The sequence below is a fragment of the Canis lupus genome, chromosome 2 (genome assembly GCF_048164855.1).
Source record: "Canis lupus baileyi chromosome 2, mCanLup2.hap1, whole genome shotgun sequence".
Taxonomy (NCBI): Eukaryota; Metazoa; Chordata; class Mammalia; order Carnivora; family Canidae; genus Canis; species Canis lupus.
The window spans coordinates 62,982,257-63,004,017 of record NC_132839.1 but is presented as its reverse complement, the minus strand read 5'-3'; the positions used below and the strand labels follow the sequence as shown (position 1 = coordinate 63,004,017).

At 58.9% G+C, this 21,761-nt stretch overlaps 1 protein-coding gene across 5 annotated transcripts in view; it reads left to right on the top strand.

Annotated features, from left to right (window-relative positions):
* Nucleotides 1-1,402: 1,402 nt before the first annotated feature.
* Nucleotides 1,403-21,761, top strand: part of SH3BP2 (SH3 domain binding protein 2) — a 34,016-nt gene continuing 13,657 nt past the window's right edge. The window contains exons 1-2 of one of the 5 annotated variants that reach the window (XM_072803800.1): nucleotides 1,403-1,543; nucleotides 15,737-15,787. Coding sequence is in view for 1 of the 5 variants with exons in the window: in XM_072803792.1 (XP_072659893.1) it covers nucleotides 18,208-18,290 (83 nt within the window). In the remaining 4 variants the exon portion in view is untranslated. Of the gene's footprint in view, nucleotides 1,544-3,405; nucleotides 3,495-15,736; nucleotides 15,788-18,062; nucleotides 18,291-20,362; nucleotides 20,459-21,761 lie in introns of those variants that run through there. The other 4 variants (XM_072803795.1, XM_072803796.1, XM_072803792.1 and 1 more) reach the window with 4 other exon arrangements.

Below are 21,761 nucleotides of genomic sequence, written 5' to 3'. Positions count from 1 at the left end.
AAGCTCTGTCCAGCTACAACCTGGCACCTACCTTGCCTGGCTACCTCTCCTTAGGACCCTCAGGGACCTCAGCCTCAGCATGACCTAAACCCAGCCTCTGGATGCTCCCATCCCTGCCTCCTTCAGAGCAGCCAGTCCAGCCATTTCCCTGTTGGACTCTGGCTGTCATGCCCAGTGCAACAGAGAGGCAGATCTTGAACTCCCACTGGGGTGACGCTCACCCTCTACTGCCCTTCAGGCCTCCAGCCAGGTCCCATCCTTCTTCTGCTCACAGCTTCCCAGGCTCCGGGACCAGGATCCAACCCCCACTCCTCATGGGGATGAGCCTTGCCTCCTGCTCCTCATGCCCTAAGCAATGGACGCCTTCCCCAGAAGGCTCCACTCACCTACTAGCTTGCAGGCCTTGCTTCCTCTCCCTAGAACACTTTACTCTCTTCACTGCTCACTTTGCCTACCTTAAGGGGTGGGGAGCTACTTCCTCTCTGGAAGGCCCTTCCCCTAGGAGACTTGCTAAACCCCCTTCCTCCACTAAGCCTCCGCCCCTTAAACAAGGTCTAAAACTGTACTGCAGGAGGGGCAGCCCCAGTGGCTCAGCGGTTTAGCGCCGCCTTCAGCCCAGGGTGTGATCCTGGGGACCAGGGAACCGAGTCCCAAGTCCCGCTCCCTTCGTGGAGCCTGCTTCTCTCTCTGCCTCTCTGTGTGTGTCTCTCATGAATATATAAATAAAATCTTAAAAAAAAATAAAACTGTACTGCAGTACCCCCTCCCTTCCTCAAGTGCGCGGAGGGGCCTTGTCGGTTGGGAGCTTCCCAGGAGGCAAAGTGAAAAGTATCCTGAGCCAGACCCGGGGTCCAAGAGAGCGCATGTCTCGGTTTGGAAGCACCTGAAAGTGCAAGGGAGGCTCCTTCCCCACAAGGGCGAGGTTCCAGTGGTTCACTTCCCAGCAAGTACCTCCTCTGTCAGGAAGGGTTCATTCCGTGCCCCTGCCCACACCTCCTAGTCAGAATCAGACTCCAGAGGCAGGGGTGGGGTCAGGGACACAGAGCCTCCTTCTGCAGGATCAAAATGGGGGGATGGGGGTGGGCAACGCCACTTCCAGGAGGACCACCGGGTGTCCCGGGCACGGTCTCGCACAGGGAACAGAAACACGGCTCATTCGTTCAGTAGCCTGAATTTACTGAGCACCTACTGTGCGCTGTTCACGCCGCCAGCGGCCGCCGGCCTTCTCCTCCCTGGGAGCCGAGGCGGGGAGAGAACGCGGCTCCTCGCGCGGCCGCGCGGGGACTGGGAGCAGCGGGGCCGGCAGATGGGGGCGGGGCCCGGAGCCCGGGAGGCGGGACCAGGCCGATGGGGGCGGGGCCTAGTTGGGGCGGGCCCGGAGGGGGCGTGGCCAGGCCGACGGGGCGGACCGGGGCGGACCCGGGCGGACCCGGGTGGGCCCCAGCTGCCTGGCTGCGGGCCGGGCGGGCAGGAGAGCCTGGCGGCGGAGCCGGGAGCCGCCGCCGGGACGGAGGGCCCGCGGGCCGGGAGCAGAGCCTCGCGGGTAAGGCACTGGCGGGGCGCGATCGCGTCCCCCGGACTGGCCGGGGTCCCCGGGGCCAAGGCCCTCGGCTCCGCTGCCCGGGGAAGCGTGCGGGGTCGGGCGCGCGCTCGGTGTGCCCCGGAGGCCTAGGGGTGGAGAGCGGCGGCGTGGCGTCTGTCCCGCGTCTCTCATGTCCTTCTGCTCCCCGCCCCTTCCCCGCTTCTCCAGGCCCCTGGGGCTCATGGGCTGCACGGCACCCCCCACGACCCCCCCCCCGCCCCCACCACATGCAATCCCCTGGACCGGGACTCTGAAGGCTGGGGTGGGGGGGGGATTTCCCCCTACCCGTCCTGGAAATCCAAACTTCCCTTGCCTCAGCCCACTCAACAAAGGTAGGAGGAAAGCTGCCTCTGGGAGCTGATTCACACTGAAGTGTGAGTGACGGATAGCCCCGTGGCCCTGGGGAGTCTGCAAGTGGAACTTGGAACAGTGACAATCAGAGAGGATGGCAGAGGGGATGGGAGAGCTCAGGGTTGGGGATGGACCCTGGCATGAGGGCTGGGTCCCTCCCAGCAACCCAGCTGTTTCCTGCTGCTCTGGGCCTTGGCTTCCCTGAGAAATGGTGCTGACCTAGTCTGCTTCCTCTGGGTGTTGGCGACTTAGCCCTGCTGCAGTGGTCAGTTGGAGCCCACTCCCTCTGCCACCTTCTGTGACCATGAGTGCCTCACAGCCTCTCTCTGTGCCTTCATTTTTTCATCTGCCAATGCTGGTGATGTCTGTGCCTGCGGCCTGGATGGCCATAGGATGTAAAACACCCCTCAGAAGCGGCCCCGGCCTGAGATGAGGGCACTCTGTGGGACTGCTAGGGTGCCCTTGTGCATGGCACACATGTGATCTTGCTTCTGCGGCATCTAGCCAGTCCCCAAAACAAAGTAGGCTCAGGAGATGTTACTTGCAACGGTGGTGATGATGAAAGTTGTCAAATTTTTTCTCAGTGGTCGGAGGGCTGAGGAAACATGGCAAATCCTGGAGTGGATGCAGAATTCTAGGGTCATATGCAGCTCAGCACAGACTCAGTGTGGCCTCAGTTCAGCCCCCTGTCCTCTCTGGGCCAGGCTTTTCAGAAGCAGAGGAGGGAGCTGGGCTCCATCACCTCCTGAAATCACTAGCTCCCTCCCTCCCCCCACTCCTGTAACTTGACTCTGTCCCATATTGGAGCAGACCCTGGGCAGAGGGAGCAGGCAGGGGGGCAGACAGATAGATGGTCCAGGGCAGCCCCTGTCAACTGTCTGGGAAGAGGGGTGCTGCCAGGTCCTGGCCCTTTCAGGGAGTTCCTCAGGCCTGCAGAGTCAGGAAAGAACCCACTAAGGAGGCTGGCCTGGGAGAGATAGGAGGTGGGTAGGTGGGATGCAAACCTGTTTTGGCCTTTCCTTTCTGTTCACGTGGACAGGGGGAAGTAAGGTGCTGAGGTAGCCCCTGCCATCCCTCCCCCCGATGTGGATGCAGGCACATCTGCAGCCCTGAGAACAAGAGATCTGAGGGAATACGGACCAAGTGGCCCAGCTAGGTCACAGAGGGGTGGGGTCCTGGGTTTGAACTTGGTCACCCCCATGTATCAGCTATATGATTTTGGCCAGAAGGTCTCTCGCTAATGAGTCTTGGTTTTTTTGTCTGGAGCGTGGGGGTTGAGTGTCTACCTCATCCGCAGACAAGGGGCCAGTGGTGGCAAGTGGTTGGTGTTCAGTGACTGAGCCACTGGGGGTGCTTTCACTGGTCCTCTAGACTGGACAGCAAGGGTGAGGTCACACAAGGAGAGGCCTAGGGCAAAGGGCAGGCTCCAAGTCCCCGCCCACTTGGGTCTCGAGGCAAAGGCCTGCATCTATCAGGAGTGGCCAGGATTGGGAGCCACTTGGATCCTCCTGACGTCTGTTCTTAGAGCTCTGTGGTGAGACACTGAGGCTTGATGACCTAAGTAAGTCCCAGGCACGGGCGTATGTGGTCCTTAAATAACCCCAGGGAGCAGGACCAGCCCCGGGCAGCCTGGCTGGGCAAGGTGGGTTGCTGGTGGCCTGTGGATGCAGGGTTTGCAGAGAGGAGGAGGGCTGCTCTCTGAGCCCTGGTGACAGCCATGGAGCGAGGGACTGACTGAGCCAAAGCCTTGGCAGTGGGGAGAGTGGCAGACCAGTTTGACCACAATGGCCTGGTGTGCGCTGGGTAAGGTGAGGACATGGACCAGGCGATGGTGGCGATGTAATAAGGGGCAGGGGGCCTGGGAGGCAGCGGGAGGGGCTCTCAGAATGCTGTGAAGTCCTCCCCCCGAGGTCAGCAGCCTATCTCCAAAAGGCCTCCGGATCTCTCCAGTGGCCCTGACATTCATGGGCTGGGGAGCCATATGTGGGCCACCTACATCCCAAAGGTAGTGGGGAAAACATTCTGGGCTCTGTGTAGCCTCGGGTGGGCAGGCCCAGTGGCGCTGCCTGACCCCCTCCTCACCACCCCCAAGGGCCTGTGCATGAGAGGGTGGACAGGATGATACCAGGAGACCTGAGCCTCCTTAGTGAGACATCCTTCCTGGTCCTCAGGTGATAGAAGCCCCTGGCTCTGGGTCACACTGATGGATTTGGCCTTGGAGGCCAGGCTCCGAGCTGCTCCTTAACGCTAGGAACAATACAAGTGAAATGCCAGCCCCGGCTGGGCTCTCATTAGGGTGGACCTTACTCTGCTCAAGGCGATAAAGGTCCCCCTTCACCTCCTTCGGTCTGCCCAGGCACCAGAGATTCTGAGGTTCCAGCCCCAAGGCCATCTGAATGGTCACCCCCAGCTCACCCCTGTCCCAGATTATAGACCATGATGGAACCTGCTGGCAGGACTGGTGTTTCCTTCACTCCTGGCCCAAGGTCCAGCAGTGACTGACCCTTGGCCCCTGTGGGCTGGCCATCTCAGGTTTTTTATTTGTCTTTTTTTCCATGTCGGGTTCTAGCACTCTTTGCCAGCTGGTCTCCTAGCATGGTGTGAGCTTGCTCGGTCACTGGAGTCAGTGTCCTGGGGAGGTCAAGGGGTCTGAGGAGTTGAAAAGCACCCCTGTGATATCCACACCCTATCCCCTGTGGCCCTACTCTGGTTCCGAGAAGTGCCCTCCATTTCCTTGTGAATCAGATGTTTATTGCGCGCTTGCTGAGCCCAGGGAGGGGATGGCCTCCTGCCAAGCATGCCTGTTCCAGGCCACTGGGTGGGGTGTGGGTGCCTGCCTGCTGGAGCCTGCAGAGGGAGTGAGTTCCCCCCCCCCCCGCCGGGGTCAGCCACACTGATGCGTGACAGCCCCAGAGGTGGTGTGTGCGCTGTGATGGTGTGGGTTCTCCTGTGGGCCCACAGGCTTCCTGGGGGCTTCTCGGGCTGGCACAGAGCCTCTGTCAGGAGGCAGAGGGCAGCCTCCCTACCAGCACAGAGCAGCCTGCATCCTCGACACTCTAGTTCCCTCCTTGTGAAATAGGGTAAAACCAGTTCTAACTCCTGTATCCTTGGGGAATGTAAATGAGATGCTGCCACTGAGCCCTCCCTGTAGGCATCCTAAGGCCCTTGAGGAGCCCCAGCAAAGCAGCACCCCAGGCCCAGGCAAGGCCTCCCGGCCCTTGGCCCCTCACAGACCGCTTCATTTTGAGGATGTGCTCCAGCCTCTCCTGAGGTGATGTTGCAATCCAGCAACCCTGTTCTGTCATCTTCCAGAGACACGTGGCCTCCTATCCTGAGCTGCCTGAGGCCCCACCTACTGCCCTGAGCTGCAGTAAGAGCCGGTCATTCTCTAGCCCTCACTGCTGGCTGCCCCCAGCGAAGTGGCAGAAGGTCAGAGGTCAGCCTTGGGGCCCAGGAGGCCAGGATGGGGCTGTGGCATGCTCCCACGGTCAACATGAGGCTCTGGCTGGGGGCCTGGGCAGCTTGCCACTCTCTCTGCTCTAGCTCTTGCCTCTGAAGCAGAGGTGGAATCCTTTAGAAAGCTATTACCCCCACCCTCTGCTGCTCCGTATGTGCTGGGTGCTCTGTGCACCAGTCCCAGGTTAGCACAGGCCCCAGGAGTAGGCAGGCCTACAGGCTGGAGGGCAAAACTTGCAGATGCCACAGGTAGCCGCTCAGCCCTTGGCCCACCCTGCCAGCCTCCCTCAGAAGCAGTGTAATGAGGGCTCCTGGGGGGCTCAGTGGGTGAGCGTCTGCCTTTAGCTCAGGTCGTGATCTCAGTGTCCTGGGATCGAGCCCCCAGTTGAGTTCCCTGCTAAGCAGGGAACTTGCTCTCCCTCTCCCTCTGTCCCTCCCCTTGCTCATCATGCTCCCCCTTCATCTCAAATAAATAAATAAAATCTCTTTTTTTTAAGCCATTTAATGAAAAGCCTAAGTATCTGTCCTGCTTGGTGCTTGGGGGACCCTTGCTTGCCACCCCCCCCATCTGGGTGCCTCCTCTGGGCCCCCCACTCCACTCCTTGGTCATCATGTTCACCTCCCTGCCTTCCCCTGCCCAGCTGAGAACTCTCAAAGGACAGGGCCATATCTGAGTGATACTGCCCACCTAGACCTGGCACAGAGGTGGGGAGGGTGCATGTAGGCTCTCCCAGTGGGAAGTCCCCTGAGGAGCATCACAGAAACTCCTGAAGGCCTGAAGGGCCAGCGGATGGGCAGGTCTCTGCGGGCGGGGCCGGGCCTTCTTTAAGGTTGGCTTGTTGCTACCTGCCTACATTTAACTGTCTGCTCAGCGTCTGACACAAATGTGCTCTGTCATCTTTGAAGGCCTCTGCCACCCAGCTTGGCGGAGTTGCCAATCAGATAATCAGGGGTGGTTGTGCCACAACCTTGCTGAAAGCTTTCCATTGTAGCCCCACAGCCCAGCCGGCCACCCGGGCCCAGCCATGGGCTGCAGAGGCCCTCAGTGGTCCCAGCATGGCACAGATGGGACACTGAGCTGGGGTATCCTTGGGTCCCCACCGTAACTGGAAGTGGTTCCTTTCTCTGTGGCTATTCCTTCCTAGAGACATATGTTAGGGCCAAGGCTGAGGTCAGCCTGGGCTCCCCTGAACTACAGGCCACTCTGGGAACCTGGTCTTTGAGTCCCAGGAAGCCAGTCCCCTAGGGGGGCCACCAGAGTTGGATGTGCAATCAGCAGGACAACTATGAGGAAGGACCTAGAGGCCCCAACTGGACAGGTGTGAGGAGGACTGCCTAGTGTCAGAGCGAGAGGGAGGTATGCCAGAAACTCAGCGCCCACCTTGTTTCCTGAACAACGTCAGGAACAACATCTCTCCCTGATGCAGCCGCTTCCGCTCCTCCTATTTGGGGCCAGAAAGGGATGAGCAGTTTGTGCCAACTCCCTGGGTCCCCTCACGGCAGGGCAGATGTAGCACGGGGATCCAGGCCCTGACAGGCAGGTCAGTGGTCAGCTGGGCAGGCAGAAGGTGGAGTGGCTGTGTCTCCTACCACTCAGCCCAAGATGGGAGGTGATTTCCCACTGCTAGTCACTGTCAGGCCTTAAACCTCTGAGAATGCAAGGTGGTCATCTGGGGCTGAGCAGGGTGCTTGGTAGTGACCTGGCCTCAGAGCCCCAGTGGTTGGTGTCAGGCCACCAAGGCCTCCCTGCTGACCCCCCAGCTCTTGTCGGGGCTGATGGTGCTTGGCGCTAGAGGCACAGGCTGCAGCCGCCCTGCACAGCTGCCCTGCTCCCGACCGCATGCCAGGGCCTTGTCTGTGTTGTATCCCCAGCTGGTCACCGTTCCCCCACACGGTCCTCCTCCCCTCTGCCTCCTGTCTTCTCTCACATCCGCTCAGGAGCAATATGCTCCTCTGAGGGACCTTATCATGATGCTGTGCACCTGCTACAGGCCAGGGCCAGGATCCCCAGTGCCAGCTCCCTGTCACAGCGAGCTATGTGGGGGTGGGTCATGGGGGCAGGAGACGTGATAACCTCCCCCCAGACCAGTTTGGTTCCAGACCATGGGCTGCAGCTCCCAGGGGAGGGCACTACCTGGCTTTTCTGTCAGGGATCTGTCTCTGGTCTGGTGGTGGGGTACAGTGAGAATCCCCGGGGTCGGGGAACAGTGAGCAGTTCTTGGGGTCCACTATGGAGCAAAGAATGGAGCCTGTCTCCAAGGCCCCCACCCTTTCTGGGATCCTGGGTGCCTGGCCTCCAAAGCTTTGCCACCTGGGGTCGGAGCTCTCTGAAACCAGTCTTCCCATTGTCCTGAGACTGTGACTAGAGGGTGAAATGCTGTGGTCGGTGGTAGCCGAGCCCACTGTGGGGCAGGAAGTTGCTGGGGAAGGAAGAGGGTTGAGAAAGAGAACCTCCCCTCCTGAGGGGATCTGGGAGGCCCTGCACCAAGCCCCAGTCTCCTGATAGCCAGGCACCACAGGGGCAGCGGTTCTGGGGCTGGGTCTTGGGAAGTGGGGGGGAAACCGCCTCACTCCAAGCTCAGGCCACTGGGCTCCATGCCGAGTCATGCACCCCTTAAAGACCTGCATGGAGCCCTCCGGGGTGGCTGGCCCTGTGGTCCTGGCCCTGCTGGTGGGCAGTACCCAAGAGTGGCATGGGAGGTGCCTTGGGAATTATCCATGGTGGGGCCTCCTTGAGGTGGAGGCAGGGAAAAGGACGAAAGGTGGGCTGGTGTGGAGGCTATAAAGGAATGGCCTGGAGGAGGCAGAGGGCCTGCAGAGGTCAGGCCCCAGGGCATGGGAGGGTCTTGAGCAGGGGTTGGCCTGGAGAGGCTCCCGCAGGCCCTCTCCCCCTGCACAATGGCTGTGGGGAAGCATGGGTTGATGTAGGGGGGTGAGGTCAGGCCTGCAGGAGGCTAGCAGGTGGCTGGGGACGGGGTCCACTGACCAGGACGGAGTTGGTGACTCTGCTGAGGCAGACTTGGTGGTACTGACTGTGCACACCCCCCATCCCAATCTTCTTTGCCAGTTTTTCCGGCCCACAGAGCTGTGACCCCCTGGCTGTGTCCCTGGAGAAGGGGAGGGTCTCCTAGAGCACCCACCGAGCTGGACCCCCCAACTTGGTGCAGTCTGCCCCAGCCTTGTGGCAGGTTCCGGGCCAGGGGGAGGCCTTAGGGGCTGGCACCCAAGAGCTTGCTTCTTGGCTCTGCTGACCACCAGAAGCCTCCACACCTCTGGGAGCCTCAGACTGAATGCTAGATGAGAGTGCTGTTCATGCTGCCCCAAGGGGCAGATGTCAGGGCGAGGCAGACACTTGGCCCCAGGGACCTGATGAAGATTTCCAAGGCTCTATGCAGGGGCTAGGGTGTAGGGAAGTGGGCAGCAGGGAGAGCTCTGGCCATGGGCTCATACTAGTAGCGGCTGTGGTGTTTGGGGGTCTGGCTGGAGCTTCTCACTCCTCAGGAAGGGCCTGGCCTGGGATCCCTAGGCAGCCACCAGGGATCACCCTAGGTAAGCTCCCACCAGAGGCCCTCGTTTCCAGCCCAGCTGGTTCTGAGAATGTCCAGACTGCCTGGGGACCCCTAAGGAACCACTACCCAGCCTGACTGTGGGGCCTCAGAGAGTGTCTTGGATGATCTGAGCTGGGTCCCAAGGCCAGGCAGGAGTTCATCAAGTGGAGACAGTATGAGGAGGTCAGGACAGCGGTGTAGGAGGTGTGCAGTGTGCTGGAGCACCAGCTGGCTGAGGATCTTGGACTTCAGCCTGAGTGCAGTCGCCTTTGGGAACCCCCTCTGCTGCGGCTGGGACAGTGGCCCAGACCCCGGATGGCATGGGGGTGTGGGGAGTGGGAGGCTGGGCCTGGGGTGCAGTCTCACAGGACAGCTAGCCTGGGGAAGGGGACGGTGTGGAGGACAGCAGGATGGCTGGATGGAGGACCCCCCTCTCACCTCGCCTACACTGGGAGGGGCAGGGGAGACTGGCCAACCTGGGCCCCTGCCAGGCTTTTTTCCTCACTGGGCCTCTGAACAATGGGGCAGTGTGAGGACGCCTGGGAACAGCCTGGTCTCCCTGTGGGCCTGTGATGAGGGGCACAGGCAGGAGCCAGCAGCTGTGAGTCATCTTGTCCAGCGCCCAGGCCCGGGGTTCCCAAGGCAGAGGAGGAACACGCTGCTCTCGGTTCCTCTCCCGGGGTGTGGGGGGGCTGGCCTGGTCCTCCTTCCCCCTTCGGCCCCTCTCTCTGGCCTCTTCCTCTGGCCTCTTTCTAGCTCCCTGCCTTCTGGGCCTGTCTCTGGCTCCTTGTCTCTGTCCAGCCAGAGACCCGGGCCAGGCCAAGGAGTGGCTGTAGCTTGCTCTCCCCACCCCGGCCCTACCCACTGTGGCCCAGGCAGGGGGGTTGGCCTGTTCACTAGGGTGCCCCCCTCTCCTGGCCAGGGGGTGACCCCAGGGGATAGCCAGGAAGCGGGTAAGACCCGGCCCAAGTGTGAGAACTGAGGCCAAGCTGAACTTTACTGAGTAAAATGTGACCAAAAGCAAAAGACAATGCAATAAAATAAAAACCTCAAGGAGTCAAAGCTGATCAATAGCATCGGAGACAAACATGGTTTGAGAACAGCTTAAGAACAGTAGTGTCAGGGATGAAAGGATAAGAGCACATGGATTAAAACAGAAGAGAGACCTCACTCTACAATGTTGAAACAAGCAGGGAAAGGGCTCTGCTGTGTGGACTCCCAGTGCTGGGTTCTGGCAGGGGCTGGGGGAGCAGGAGGCCAGAGCTCCGCTGGACAGTGGTAACCTGGTCTTTTGGTGACTGAGTGCTCCAGGGACCCGCAAGGGTCAGTCCCCTGGCCAGAGGATCCAGATTGGAGACCACACCTCCTGCCCCTGGGCCTTGGTGCTTTTAGGGACCCTGTCCTGGAGAAAGGTAAAGTGCTGAAGAGGGCCGTGGCTTCCTGCCATCCGAGGGAGGCCGCCGTGGCAGGAAGGATACCAACGAGATGGGCAGTGGGGCAGAGGGCAGAGCAGCCACGACTGCGGGGCTTGTGGCTGCGTCCCTGATGGCTCAGTCTGAGATGACTTGGAAAGTGGCTGCCAGTGTGGAGGGCTCATACAGCTGCCTTGACCTGGCCTGGGCACACGTGACTGTCCATACAGTGCACCCCTCATGGCTCACCTCTGGAGCAGTGGGCTGGGTCTCTCTGGCTGCTTCCTCTACTCCCATCCCACCCTAGAGGAAGCTTCACAGCCTTCATATTCCCACTGTGTTCCCTTCTTGTCACCTTTCCCTGGTGCTGAGATCTGGGCTGAGCCAGGACCCTCGATGCTCAGAGACCCTGAGACCAACTGCTGGGCCAAGGGTCTGTGTCAGAATTCCTGGAGCTGTCTTCTTTAGTCTTCAAGGTGCCATTAGCAACAAGCTCATTTGGGAAATGAAGAAGTGAGGCTGAAGGTGTGAAGTGACTTGTACCATGTGCCCAGAAGCCAGGACAGGACCCTAGGCCTAAATGGGACCCTGGCCTGGGAGCTCAGCCTAGGAGCAGGTCTGAGATCTCATCCACATTCAGCTGGGCAGGTGGCCCTGACAAACAGTTCTGGAATAAGCCTGCTTTTGTCCCTCTTGTCTGAAGATGCATGCCTCCTCCTACCCCAACCCCAGGCCCTTTGCACTAGCTGCTTCCTAAGACACCCTCCATGTGATTTCCTTGCTTGGCTACTTCATGTGGAAGATTGCTCCCAGGACCTGGCTGATGTGTCACCATGTCTGAGTGGAATAGTTGTCACAAGGATGTGAGTCAGAGGTGGCTGCCTCCCCAGCAGATTGGGAGCCCCAGATGAAGGGTGAGGCCAGCTTGGATCCCAGGGTGAAGGATGCGCTGTTTTCTGGCAGGTGGCAGTGCCCTGACTGCCTCCCTCTGTGCCAGTACCAAGACAACTTGGGGATTAGGGTAATGCCACGTGCAGGAGAGATCAGGCCCCCATGACTGCTGCCCAGCCCAGCCCAGTGGTAGACAACAAAGACCATCCTCTGGCCCCTCCTTCTCAGTTTTCTTCGCTATCCAGTGGGGCTTGGCCATGGCTCTGTAGGGCACCCACCTTTCTGATGGAGATATTATTCCTGGAATATCTAGCTGCCTGATCCTTGGCTTCATTTGAACCTCTGCTGAAGTGTGGACCTGCCTGTCCACATAGCCCTAGCATGGAGCACCTGGCCTTAGCACTGCTTGCGCTGCTGAGCCCTCCAGCTCTTGGGACAGCCCGTGTTAGGATGGAGACTGAGGCCTTGAGTTTTGCTTCTTGCCAGACCTCGTTCTGAGGTAAGCACCAGCTCCCCTCCCCCTGTGGGAACTGGCAGCAGTGAGCAGGGCTCAGAGTGGGAGCTTGTAGCCGAATGTCTCCTGACTGGGCTCCCCCTGGGCCTTGGATGTGAGTAAGACAGAAGCAGACTCTGAGCCCCATCAGGACAGGCTGGCATACACCTGCACCCTGCAATCTTTCTGCCCGGTGCCCGATGCCTCCTCACAGCTCCAGCTCTCTTCTGGTTGCCCTCTGGGCCGATATGGGTTCTGCCCAGGTGGGAACCACTGTCCTTCCTGAGAGGAGGCTTGAGGGCTCCTCCGTCTCTTCCTCCTGCCCCTCTTAGAGCTAGCCTTGGCAGGCAATGCCAGGCTGGGTAGTGTGGGCGAGGTGGCTCTGGGTCCCTGGGGCAGTGCTGGCCGGGTGGCCACGCCAAAGCCCACTTATCCTGTACTTCCACCCTGGGATACAGGGGAGTGTGTATCCTTGAGCAGTGGGGAACCAAGTAGGCCATGGGGCTGATACACTGGCGCAGGGTGAACATTCTAGTCCCCGCCCCAGCCCACTAGTTTGGCTTTCCGTAAGAAGAGGGGACTACAAGAAGGAAAGCATACTAGCCTCATGACCCCCCATGCCTTGGCCTCAGCAAGTGGGGAAGCTGTCCCCTGGGAATATGCAGGTGACAGAGGTATCCCCAGGAGGGTCTGGTTGACCCTGAGGAGGCCAGCCTGGGGCTGGTGGCAGGAACTAGGCCTCTTTTGGGGGTGGGACCAGGCAGGCCCTGTCTGGCTAGGGAGGCAGGCCTACCACCCAGCACCGGGAGTGTCTGCTGGAGCTTTGTGCTTTCCCGCAAAATAGGGTGTCAGTGTGGCATGACCTTAGCACCAAGCATAGTGACCTGGGAAGGACAGAGGTAGAATAGGCTGAATTTGGGGAAGACTTGCTCTCTGTTGGTTCCTTGTGTGGCCAGAAGTCAGCTTGTCTCTGACCCAGATGCTCTCTGTTTCTGGGTATCCTGACCAAGGTGCTGAGCAGATCTCCTGGCCAACCATATTCCCTTGGCCCCTGGAAGGTCAGCAGCAGTGTTGGGCAGCCCTATGCCTCGGGCATGGCCCAGCAGGTTCTTGGGGTGTGAAGGTGCTGCTCGTCAGTGACGGTCACCAGCCTTGCCTTGTGGATAAGGACACAGGCTGGAAGAAGTCACTCTGGGAGGGGTCCAGGCCCTGCTTGGTGGGTGCCAGAAGCCCCCACGGATGGAGAAGTTGAGGTACTTGAGGCAAGATGAGTGGTTTAATTCAACAAATGAGGCTCCTGAACTGGATGCCATGGAGACCAAGGGGCATCAGCCTCGTCAGGGTGAGGACGGGGCGAGAGGTCCTTGGTGCTTGCTTTCTGCTAGGCACTTTGCAGGAGATGGACAGGGAGTGGCTGTCCTCCCAAGCTGATGTTGAGGGAGGGGCAGACAGTCTACAGACAGATGCTGGAGATGTTCCAGTGCTGGAGATGAGGGGAGGGGCAGGCACCCCTGGGCCTAGAGCGAGTGTGCTGTGCTGTGAGTCATCCTTGGGTAGAGTTCCCAGCACTACGGGGGTGTAGCTCAGAAGGGGGCCCATGGTGGGCCGGGAGACTGGAGGGTTCAAGGGTCTGGGCCCAGAGGGTGGGGTGGGAAGGTGTTACCCAGCTCTGAGCAGGACGGTTGGAGAGAACTCTCCCTGTTTCCAGCCTGACCCTGCTGACTGTGTTTCCAACAGACTGCCAGCGACCAGGTACCCCTGCCCACCACGGGACAACCCGACTCCAGAGCTGTCAGCCCCACTCTTCAGAGGAGGAGGCTAAGGATCAGAGTGGGCCACAAGATTAGGAAAGGGGATTGAGCCAGGCCCATCCCCAAGGACGCCTGTGCTTGGTTCCCACAGGAACCGCTGTGCTATCCTGCCACCCAGGTCCTGTGGGCACAGTAACCCTCTCATGGGGAGCTATCAGGGCAGGCAGGACTGAGCGTCTGTCTTAGGGAGCACTCCAGGAACAAGGCTGATAGAGGCTGCCTCCACCAGCAGGCAGCCAGGAACTCAGGGCGGGGGTGGTGTGGACCAGGCCCACACATCAGCGCTCTGGAAATCTTTTCTCAAGCAATTAAAAGTTGCAAACTTGTCTGTGTTGTGATGAACTGAAGTGTGAATCCTGAACGCCTTTGCTGGCTTGTGGTTTGAGGCAGAAGCGTGGCTCCGGCCCGTGACGATGCCAATTTGTGCTTCCCCCACCCCAGACCCAGCTTGCCCCTCACCACAGCCTAGCATGGACCCTGTCCCTCCCATGGGCCTTTTGGCCTGATGGGCCTCCAGCCTTCCCCCTCCTCCTGTCCAGGCCCCAGCTCCCGTCTGGAGAGCCTTGCCCTCTCCCCGGCTCTACTGGAGCATGCTCTGGCCCAGGTGCAAGCCTGCAGCAGCCTCTGCTCCCCATGGGAGCCCCCAGCCCAGCTCGCTCACTGCCCGGCTGCGGAATGTTTCCTGGAGGCAGAGATTGCTGGCCAGGGAGAGGAAGGCTCCAGGTGCTGTGGGCTGCTGTGACATCCAGGGACAGGGGTGCTGTGAGTCTTCCATGGGGACAGAGTTTGGGGTCCAAGTGTCCCAGAGTAGAAGCCCTGTCCCTGCCCCTGGTTTGGCCCAGAAGCCCAGGCCCACATGGGCCTCTTTCTGCACTTCCCTTAACTTCCTTTGTCCTTGGACACAGAGGTGGCGGAGCTGCTTCCTGCCTCTGCCCTGGGTAGCCCTGAGAAAGCCCTGGGAGGCTTCTAGCCCCCAGCACCCTACTATCTTTTTGGGGATGCTGGCAGGCTCCAGTGCCTTGATTTGTTCTTTGCAGTTAGCAATCTTGAATACCTGCTCAATGCCAGCTGGCTGCTCACTCCCCCAAGGAGAGTCCTGGGCCATGGGTGGGCCTTGGCTGTAGCCACCCTGAACATCAGTTCTTATCGACGGTCAGATTAGCTCTAAGTCACAATTCCTCACTGTGGCTCTGAGGGCCAGGCTAGGCATGTGCTAGTTACAGCCTAGACCATGTAGAGGGATGGTCATGTGTGCAGACATAACTCTGAACCCATCTGTCCATCCATCCATCTGTTTTTCGGGCCCTGCTGTGGACCAGGCACCAACCTGGCTGTGGAGATTTGGTGGGACCCAGGCTAATGGGGAGTGCTGGAGATTGCCTCTATCTCTTCATTTTTTAAGGACACTTGCCACTGCATTTCAGGCCCATCTGGCTAATCCAGAATGAGATCCTTACCTTAATGACATAGGCAAAGGTCCCTTTTCTGTATAAGGTCCCATGTATAATTCCTGGGGGCTAAGGCTTAGACATATCTCTTTGGGGACCCCCATGTAGCTCATGACACCAGGTGACCCCAGGCAGGGCCCTGCCTTCTACACTACCCACTCCCTCTGCCTAGTACCCTCCTGGCAGCCTTGTTCTGGAAGGCAGCTTCCAGCCCCAGGTGTGGAGAGAAGAGTGAGGCTCAGGGAGTAGGGGTCCTAGGGCTGGCTTTGGGCGGATGGACCCAGGCCCTGCAGGAGTGGCTGATATGAAACATCTTATTTTGAAAGCTTGAGGTTTCCCCCGGTATGGGCACCAGCCGCCCTTCCCTGAGCCCAGCAGGCCCTCCTTGGCAATTTTTGCACTTGCGCTGCCCCCAGAAGTGGCAGGCAGGCACCAGGTTGGGCACGAGGGCCCAGGGTGCCTGCAGGAGAGCTGCAGCTGGGGTTCCTAGGGACATGGTTCCATTCCTCACACCTCCATTCTCTGGCCGTCAGCCTGGCGAGCACCATCCTCTTGAATGGCAGTGTCCTCGTGGGAGGTGCAGGTGAAGCTAGCACCAGCTTCATGCGCTGTGAGCACAGATGTGAAGCCGACTCTGTGCCCAGCTACAGAGGTGGCACTGTGCTGGGGGTCGGCCTTGCTCCTGAGCAGGCTGAGACCCTGGGAACCCAGACTAAAAACTCTCCCTCTCTCTTTTTTTTCCAGGCCGACCCTTAGCCCCTGCCTGGCCCTGCTGGCCCCCTCCCACCCCCGCGGGTAAGTGCCCTACATCCAGTGTGGTGGAGTGGTTTCCATGCCTAGGACTTTGGGGCACCTGGTGTGCCATCATTTCCGTGGCTATTTCTACATACCGTAAAAGATGCTGTTATTGGAGAGGCTCTGTTTTCAGGAGTATAGATGGCAGTGTTATTTACTGCGAGGATTAAGGACCTCTCAGGAGATAGGAGGGCCCATGAAGAAACTGAGGCCAGGGAAGAGGAGTCTGCAGAGGTCACATAGCAGCCCAGGACTCCTGACCTCAGCCCCCATAGGAAACTCCAACTAGGGTTGGGGAAGGGGCCCACATTAGTCTGACCCCCACATTAGTCTGACCTCATTCATGCCCCTCCATCCACTTCAACTCTGCTGTGTTTAGGAGCTGGGGGGCCCTCCAGGGGGTGAGGGCGGGGGAGGCCCTGGCTGCTGCCTTGACCTCAGGCCTGCTTACCCATACTTCCATCTGTCCAGTGAGGGCTGTACATCCCAGGGAGAGCCATTGGCTCCTCATTCTTATCACGGCAGGTTCTCACCCCTACACCTGTCCCCCAGCCTTCCTGGGCCTCAGCCACCTTGCTGCCCCTGGATTCCTCCCCACCCTGGGATGGTGTCCTGAGCCCTGACCTGTGTTTGACTCCCTCACCCCAGCCCCTCTCAGCAAACTTCACCTCCTCTGTCAGACCTGCCCCCCTCCCAGGCCTCCCCTGACCTAGTGCCTGCTGGGCCTGACACCTTCTCTAGCCCCTTGAGGCCAAAGTGCCCAGCCCAGCGCTGCCCCCCTGGCTTGTCTTGGCTGGATCATGGCCCAGGGGCTCCTCACCCTGCTACTTTATCTCAACCCTCAGCATCCCTTGCACAGATGAAGAAATTAAGGCTTAGAGGGGCTAAGTAGGGTGAGGCCACATGGGTAGTACAGAAAGGAGGTAGGCCAAGTGTCCAGAGTGTGTCTTGCTCTGGGGTTCTCTGTCCACCCCAGGCAGGCTGCAAAGGGGAAGAAGAGGAAGAAGCCCCCCCCCCCCCAAAGCCTCCCTCTTGCTATGTAAGGTCTGTCTGTCCCAGCCATCTTTCTGCCAAAAGCATAGTCTGCCCTTGGCCACCAGAGGGCATTGAAGCTGGCACAGGCTGGGGGGGGGGCGGGGACAGGGGGGCCACGCTCAGCCTGAGGAGAGCTCAAACACGAAACCTAAACTCCCACCCTCCAAGAGACAGCAGGCGGTCTGTAACCCCAAACAGGCCTCCAGGTGGCTTAGGGCCTTGGCAGAGGTCTGGGGCTGTGATCAAAGTGGAGTTCCAGTGCCCCAACTACAAGAATGAGGGATGGCTAGGTGCCAGCATGGTCGATTGTGGGGGATGTGCCCCAGGAAACCTGCTGGACAAGATAACAACTCCCGGGGACCCTGTGCTCTGTGGCCTCTCTGACCCTCAGATCCTTCTGTACGGGTGGTCTTGGGGTGCTCCTTCCTTTGGCTTGCCCTGTCTTCTGTGGGAGAGGTAAGACCTTGAGGCCCAGGCTCAGGAGAGGAGGGCTAGGGGGTGTGGGGGCACCAAACAGCCTGGTCTTGAATCCTTGTTCCCCAACTTCTCGGCTGTGGGTCTAGGCAGGGGAGGAAGCCCTCCTTGGTGGGGCAGCATAGGCCTGGGAGGAGCCTGAGTGGGACCTGGGGCAGAGTCAAGCAGTGGCAGGAGCAAGCCTGGCATTGGCAGGGCCAGCAGGGAGTGGTGATCACAAGAGGTATGTAAGCCTGGCAGGTGCATGGGGGAGGCCTGTAGTAGATGAGGCGGGGGGGAAGGGAAATGCCTGGGCCTTGCCGGGAACCTGGTTCCTTGGTCCGTTGGTATGAAAGGGCAGAGAGGGAGGTAGTGAGCTCTCTGCCTGGGGTGGAAGCCTCAGCTTCTTGGTGTGGGGAGGGGGCTTCTGGAACCAAGGAGGGGAGTCTGAGAGCCCAGGCTGTGAAGGAGCTTTGGTGGTTTGCTGGGGAGAAGACAAGTATGCAGAAGTGGCCATGGAGTATGTGCGGTAGGGGACCTGCGGGGAGCTTCCTCCCTGGGGACCAGGACAGAGCCAGCCTTGCCCCTGGGCCTGGAGAGCTGTGGTTTCTGACCACAGGATGGGTTGGGAGGAGGGGTCGGCTAAAAACTCAGCAGACCTGACAGCACTAACAAAGGGTGCAGCTCTGGGCCTCGGTTTGGCCTTGGGACCTTGGATGACAGAAAGCAGGAAGTGCTGGCGAGCTGGGGCTGCCCAAGGACCCGGCAACAGGCAACAGGAAGTGTCAGTGGGGAGGAAGCCCTGGCGGCCACAGGCCCCAGATGCAGCAGGCGGCTGTCAGCGGGAGGGTGCTCAGAGCAATGCGGGGCCAGCAGGCCTTCCCTACCTGGGGGAGGCAGGCTGCAGATGTGCCCTGTGACCCCTGAGTCACATGGCCTCTCTGGGCCTCAGGAAGCCTGCCCCAAGCCCGTCAACAGACAAGAGGAGAGCCATGTGCTGGGTCAGTGCTATCAGGTCAGTGGGGCTGCCCTGGGACTGGGGACTCGGGAGGTGGCACTGGCCCAGTGTCTGCAGAACTGGCCGGGGAAGCTGAGCTCTGGACTCCAGAGTGATAAGCTTTGAGGAGAGCCCCAAGAGCCGAGTGGGGCACAGTGGGAACTCCACTGCCCCCCACCATGTGCTGCTCAGCCTGCATCTGGCTGAAGGTTGGGGTGCACCTTCCTATCGTATATGCTGCCGGGGTTGGGGGGTGCTGGGCTTGCCGTTTGGGTCCTGTGAGCACACGCATTGAGTGAGCGTGTGAATATAGATGAGAGTGAGTGTGTGTGTGTGCCTGGGGACTGTGATTGGGGGTCTGGCACAGAGCTGAGGGGGTGAAGGGCTCTCCTTATAAAACCAGGTCATGCCCTTTCCCTCTGGTACTGCTGCTCACTGGCCTCCAGCCTCCGTAGGAGATTTTTGGTTTTGATTCTCTTATGGAGGAAGATTCTGGGAAGAGAAAGCAGGGGGGACCTGAAAGGGGAGAACAGATGGGCTCTGCGGCTGCTGGGGGCTGGCTAGGGGAGTGGCTGTGCCTGATGAGCCCCCCTCCCCCCCTGCACTGTTCCCTGGCTCTGTAACTCTGGGCAAGTTTTTCAGCCGCTCAGACCCTTTGGTGTCTTCATCAGTGGCGTGGGGATGATGCTGCTGGCTCACACGTCAGGGGATGTTGAGATGATAACATGGGAGATCCCCAAAAGGCAGAGCCTGCCCACTGGTGAGTGCCCAGTGTGCTTCTCCTAGGCCCACTGTTCTAGTCTGTGAAATGGGACTAAAGCACCAAGCCTCAAGTGGAACTTGGCCATGGGCACATGCGGGGCTGGAGGGTGGTCATGACGATTCTGACCTATGCTTGGGCTGTCAGCCCAGGGTACCGGGGGTACCCACAAAAGGTCTTGTGAGTCTCTGGAGGCTGTGTGTGTGTGTACATATGAGTGAGTGAATGAGTGTGTGTGTATATCAGTGTAAGCCCACAAGTACTTTGTGAGTATATAGTACACTCCAGTGTGTGTGAGAATGAGTGAGCATATGTACCATTGTGTATGTGCTTGTATATGATGAGTTGTATATGATGTGCTTGTATGGGGTGAGTGTGTGTGAGTGCAGTCAGGGACCCCTGGCCCCTCCTTGTCCTGCAGTTCCCATAAGGGGGCCGATCTGGTCACCACTGACAGGAACCCCTGACACTGTGGTCACTTGAGGCACCAGCTTCCTCACCACAGCCAGGGCTGTGTCTGCAGGTGTGAAAGAGGAGAGATGCAGGAGTTTGGCCTCCAGAGCCCCTGCTCACTCTCTTGCACAGTTTCACACCTGTGCACATGCATGCACATACACCGGTGTGCACACTGTAACCTGCACTTGCGCTGTGAGCTCTCTGAGCCCATGGTCTGTGGCACCAACCAGCTGGTAGAGCCTCAGCTCACTTGTGGGCCTGTGCTGGCAATGACCACATGCCTCTGGGCTCACAGCCCCATGGGGGGTGAGACCCACAAACCCTATACTTCATGGAACTCAATGGGGCCCGTCTCCGTGGAACAGCACTGTTCACCCATCTGCCCTGCACCTCAGGCCTTGGTCACCTAGACTAATCTCAACTTGAAGAGAAGGTCCAGGGTGAGTGAAGAGCAGAGGGCAGAGAGTGTGCCTGAGGTCTCTGTCTTCCCAGTGCACACTCGAACACACAAGATCTCATGCCTTCTGGAAGGGCTCCTGGAGCCCAGCAGCGACCACCATGCTGGCCACCTTGTGTCATCAGAATCCTGCCCCCAGACAGCCCCTCTGAGCTGTGGGGAACAGATCCCCCCCCCAGCATGGAACCTAGTGCTGACACAGGGTGGCCTCAGTACCCTCCTCTGTAGAGCTAACGCCCTGAGGGGTGTTGGGGTGCTCTGAAGATTGGACTCTCTGTACCCACTTTAAATTAGAGGAAGTAGAGGCTCAGTGGAGGAAGGCCTGGTGGGATTTGAACCCGGGCTCCCTGACAGCTCCCACCCAGGGTGGCTCAGCGTGGTGTGAGGGAGCCCCCACTGCTGTGTCTACCCTTGCAGGAGAAGGGACAGAAGCTCCTTACTGCTGAGCCCATGGGATAAAGGAGTGGACTTTAACTACCAGGCTGCTGGCTGATACCATGAGCATAGAAGGAGGTAACCAGGAAGGCCAGGCTGGCCAGGAGTATGGGAGTTTCCTGGGGACTCCCCTAAATTTTCCCAGGCACCATGGAGCTGGAATCTTTGAGCTGGACTGAAGTCTCCAAAGCTGTCTAGTCACCTCAGTAACAATGGTCGTCATCACCCCTACCCACAAGCCACCATTTCCTTCCCTTTTCTGCTCCAGCCTGGCCTGGCACTTGGCCCCTGGTCCAGTGCCAAACCAGCTGACCCCCTGGTGCAGGGCAGAACCAGGTGCGGGGGGAAGCTTTGGGGACATCCGGGTGGGTTTCCCTCTGGGTGGTCCAACCTCTTGAGAGGAGATGAGGATGTTGGCATCTGTCCCTGAAGCAAGGACAATCCTGGGGGAGGTGAAGGTAGGGCGCAACCTAACTCTGTCACCACCCACCTCCCCACCCAAGGTCAGTCAGTGGCCGCCTAAGAGCCCTCATCCTGCCCACAGAGAGACTGTGGCCAGGCAAGAGCAAGGCTTTCACAGGCCTGTGCTGGCCTGGCCCCTGAGCTGAGCCGGAGGGGGGCTGTAGATTGCCTTATGACTCCTCTCCTCCAGCTTCCCCCACGTGTGGAGCCAGGTGAAATGGTGAGTTCCATGTGTCCTCACAGATGCTGCCCCTGCCCTAGCACACATGCCAGGTCTTCTTACAGATCAGAGACGATAGGTACACCAGAATGGGGGCTGTATTTTGGCATTCTGTGCCTTCCAGGCAATTGCAGTTGTTACCACCCTCCAGGGTCAACATTCTATGCTTCCTTTGGAGCCCCCTCTGTGCTGGGCCTGAGCTGGTGAGGATGGGGGATGGTGACATGCTAGTGTGGTCAGTGTTATGTGGAGGGAAAGTTGTGCTAGCCCCACAGAGGGACACAGGACACCCTAGAGGTCAGGGAAGCCCACCTGAAAGGGGGGACACTTGAACTAACTCTCATTTCACTTTTGGACTGTTCACTGCTAGTATGTAGAAGTAGGACTGGATTTTGTGTATTGATCTTATATCCTGCTAGTTCATTAACTAGTTCTAATAACTTTTTAGTGAGTTCCTTGATATGTATTATATACATAACCATGTAAGTTGTGAATAGTTTTACTTTTTCATTTAATCTGGATACTTTTTATTTTCTTTTTTCTTGTCTAATTACACTGGATAGCACCTCTGATACAGGTTGAATAGAAATGGCAAGAGCAGATGTCTTTGCCTTGTCCCTACTTTTAGGGGAAAGCTTGCTGTCTTTTACCTTTGAGTATGATGTTGGCTCTGGGTTTTTCATAAACAACTTTTACCAT